The following is a 4,356-nucleotide window of genomic DNA, read 5'->3' on the forward strand; positions in this document are numbered from 1 at the left end:
TGAGAAGCAAGAACGAAAGGGCGACAAAGGCGGCAAAAGCGACTTTAGCGGGGCGGACAGGGCGGCTTTGGCGCTTTTGGTCTGAACGTATAGTTACTGTTTGTATACGGTTTTTTTTTCCTCTATCCACTTTGCTGCTGGAACATCGGAATTTCCCATTGTGGGACAAATAAAGGAATATCTTATCTTATCTTATCTTATCTTATCTTACAAAATGCCTGGCTTTGACGAGGGGGCGGAGAATTCGCATCAGCTGTGTGCTTGGCCATCAAGTGGTATTTAGACTGGACGTGCTGCGATGATAGCTCAGTTCACAACGACAAAACACACAGATCACTTTGGGTCTTTGGTCATGGAACCCATTTTGGCACTTTTTTAAACTTAATACTTTCCATTCAGGAATACATTATTGGCCATTCCCTTCGGCGTCTCATTGCGCTCGCGTTCCACTCAAAAGGGTTATCGTCTACTACGGCTCTAAAAAGTGGTGGAGGCTGTGCCTGGTTTGATTAGATATACCGGTTAAGCTAAGGATCGGTGTGGTTGTGTGTTTTTCTCCAAGTTCTAGTTGTTTGACGCGCGATGTTTGAAAAAAAACTACAAGTGTGCTAGGCACTTAACAACATTATCGCGATTGATGTCACACAACACTTATCGCGTTAATCGTGCGACAAAAAAAATTGACGCCGTTAAAATGGGTTTGCGCTAACGCCGTTAATAACGCGTTTAACTGACAGCACTAAATGAAATATGATTTTGTGCAATAAAACCCATTAGACATCTTATAATCTTTTCGAATCTGTTCTAATAATGGACATGTTCCATTAAAGTTACTGGTTCCACCTGTGCTATTCCTGCTAAGAAAAGTAAAAAAGCTGTATTTTCTGTTCCCATTTACAGTTCCAAGTTCTGACTGTATCTGTTGCTGCAGGGTGTATATAGGAACATTTTCTTCCAACCTGGTTGTAGGAGGAAGGGCATTCCCATGTTCATCCAACAGTGTGGCCCCTGCAGCCGTGGCCCAGCGGCAGTGCTGGGCCAACAGAGAGTTCCTGGCTGTGGTGGGGCTGTCTGTGGCTGCTCCATCTGCATTTTTCAGGGGGGAAAACTCATCCCCCCTTACAACCTCAAACACAACGAAGCTCCTGCCAAAGACAACTGTTTCAATTAGCTGTAGAGACACTGTGTTAATACTTATGTAGTTTAGGTAGAGTAAAACAACAGGAGTCAATAGCTGAAGACACATAATAACCAACAATACCTTGAGAATGGAAATACATCAAAAACAAACTTCTCCATCTTTATGCCGTTGGGTTTGGTAGGTTTGACGGGATTGCCACATGTGTCCACAAAGGGCACTTTCTTGATGGCAACATGCTGTTTTAGTTGGGCTTCGAATTTCCTGTCGGAAGAAAAAATATTAGGAAATCAAAAGCATTTTTTACAGGACCTAACAACATGCAGGAAGGTTACATATAGGGTGTATCCAAATACAAATTACCACAGAAATCTGGACATTCACTTTTGTAGTTTTTGAGGCAATTTATTAGGGAAGTGTTTATAAAGTACAAACTTTGGCCCGATGGTGGTGCTACTGGGTAGATCAGGAAATCTTTTAAGAATCATCTGCTGGGGATCTATATAAAAAAAACCTGTATGACAGTCGGGTCAGTAGTTTCACTCTGGACCAATGTCTTGGACAGACATACAGACTAAGAATGCTATCATTAGGCAAAAATTATTTCGGTTTTACACTGTAGGTTATTACAAACCTCTGTATGAAAGGTCTCACGAGTCTATTTGATTGATTATATTTAGTATCGATGAATCTATTGATCATTTTCTGACTTCATCAATTAGTTGTTTGGTCCATAAGATATTCCTATATATATATATATTGTTTTGTCCACAACCCAAAGACATTCAGTTTACTGTCATAGAGGACAAAAGAAAGCTGAACATATTCACATTGGAGAAGCTGAAAGCACAGAATTTGGACGGTTTTTCTTAAAAAATGACTCAAAGCAATTATTCAATTATCAAAATAGTTGGAGATTAATTAAAGGCAGATGCTATTGTTGCAAATGTTATTTGCATCTACACCACGATCTTCAACTAAACTAAAGATTGATTGCTTAAACCTAACCAAACTGCCACTGAAGACTGAAAAAACACAAACTTAAAATAATACGTCAACTAAGTTTAAAAATTCTGTTTTCACATGGGACTCAAGCCCCAGTCTCCCTGGCAACAGGGCTTTTTTTGCTCAAAATGATAAAAGCTGGCCACTCTAACTCATGGCAGTCTGAATCCCTTAAGTGCAACTGTTCCGTTTAAACTTTCAAAATAAAAGCTGGGACAGTTGCGTTTTTAAAAAGTATATTGCTAGTAATGAATTTTTTTTGTATTTGTCCACAAATCCCATGAAAAACCGAAACCAACAATGTATGAGCCTATCCCTTTATACTGGTTTCTACTCAAGATGAAAATTAGTCACACTTTTATTTACCAAAGTAGCTAAACAATTTCATAAAATGGCTGGTCACTGTAGTTTTTAGCAAACGGAAGGAAATAGTGCATTTGTAAGGGATTATTTTCAGATGGGGATTAATCCATATTTTGTGCTCTAGTGAGTATTTGAAAAATGTACGGCTTAAGAGCCAAATACTGTTTTCAGGAGGAGGTAGAGACCAAAACAGAGAGTGAATATTGGCTGGAAACCTCCTAAAGAATTCTTATGTTCTTTGGATCTGCTAAATTTATAAATAAGCAACTGACTGCAAACATGTTTACCATATCAGCTTTAAGGTGATAATATGTCAATGTTGTGTTTACAGCTCCAAGTGGCCAACGGATCAGTTAATGCAGGTTTAACATCCAGATATGGGCGTGTGCTGTTGAAATTTGCCTGGTCAGTCCGTCAGAGGGATCCTAGCAACACATAATGTATGTGACAGTACAGGCTCTTACTCTGCTACATCGTGCAGGAAAGCCCTGGTAAAGAAGTGATTGCAGATGTTCCCCGCGCTGTACACCAGCTCCCCTCCAGGTCCCCGGAGCTCAGCCGTCTCTGGTTGGATCTCGCTGTACTCCACCACCTGTGCGACTCCTTGCACCCTGCAAACCACGCCCACTGGCTCCGCAGGGCAGGCCTTCTCCACCACCTGACACGTGACAGAGCAGATGGAAACTTTTTATTGAATCTAATTCTTCCCTTGTGAGATTATTGTTAAAAAATATGGGACGTAAAGGTGTGTTTTGGCATACTGTGCGTATACTGTATAACACCTTACTAAGACATTTTATGCAGATTTTTCCTTTAATTTGCCAAAGTTTAAATGGACCTCTGCCAGCAACTTTAAAACTCACTAATTAACACGCCACATTTAGTTTTGTTCTGTACACAAACAGAACTGTTAAAATGACGCCACCCGGCTCCAGCTCTTATTTAAAATTGTAGTAGGTTTGTTTCTTTATAAAAATAATTTTTTGTCATATTTGCCAGAGGAACCTGATTTTTTTCACCAATTTTCGCAAATATGTCAAAAGTTATTTTTATAAGTTACCTACTGCAGCTTTAATGCTCAGACATGAGAGATCAACCTTCCCGTTCAACTACTGTGTGATGTTACATGTTACTCTACCTTGGCTCCACAGTCAGCCCCTTTGCTCACACAGAACCCAATGAACACAGGGTCGGCCATCTTGACCAGGATATTGTCCACACAGTACACATGCAGGTACTCCACTCCCCTCTTCTTCATGTCCTCCAGCACCTTGTTGTCCACCAGCGCCTTGTACAGACCACCGTTCCCATCTGACAGTGGGTGGAGAGAGTTTGAAACATGGCTCATTGCCTCAAGCTATCAGTGGCAGGTGAAAGTGAAGTGATTTCAGAGATAACTGTCTCTGGATCTTCTGCAGGAGCTGCTGTGCACCTACCTGGGGCCATGGCGATCTTCCCTTTACCCTGCAGAATGACCTTTCCATCAAAGGTCACTGCTGGGATCATCCTCTGCTCAAACATAACAATGTTTGACGGCTCCAGACCAAAGTAGTTGTTTTCCTTGAAGAACTTCTCAGTGGGAGCCAGAGTGAACTCGCTGGTCATTATGTACCTGAAGAGTTACAGTAGTACAGACTACAGGTTTAACATGTTACATTTATATTTAATCTCCATGACCTCTGTGACTTTAATTATCCTCTTAATCACAAAGCCAAAAACAGCCGTGTTTGTACCACTTAACATTTATTTTAAGGGTTATATATGACTTTTATTACATGAATATAGCAGCTAACAACTATTCTCTATGTAAAGATATAGTGCAGTCAGGGTGTCACTCTCCCTCTGTCTGT

At 40.7% G+C, this 4,356-nt stretch overlaps 1 protein-coding gene across 1 annotated transcript in view; it reads right to left on the minus strand.

Annotated features, from left to right (window-relative positions):
- The window catches only part of uap1l1 (UDP-N-acetylglucosamine pyrophosphorylase 1, like 1), a gene marked incomplete in the record, with an annotated part of 9,198 nt that overhangs the window by 2,644 nt on the left and 2,198 nt on the right, over positions 1–4,356 (minus strand). The window contains 5 exon segments of the mRNA XM_035667774.1: positions 960–1,145; positions 1,262–1,402; positions 2,971–3,164; positions 3,645–3,817; positions 3,943–4,118. Of these exon segments, the coding sequence (XP_035523667.1) occupies positions 960–1,145; positions 1,262–1,402; positions 2,971–3,164; positions 3,645–3,817; positions 3,943–4,118 (870 nt within the window).

This window comes from Morone saxatilis, unplaced genomic scaffold (assembly GCF_004916995.1).
Source record: "Morone saxatilis isolate NCDOM2014 unplaced genomic scaffold, NCSU_SB_2.0 Contig21, whole genome shotgun sequence".
Lineage (NCBI taxonomy): Eukaryota > Metazoa > Chordata > Actinopteri > Moronidae > Morone > Morone saxatilis.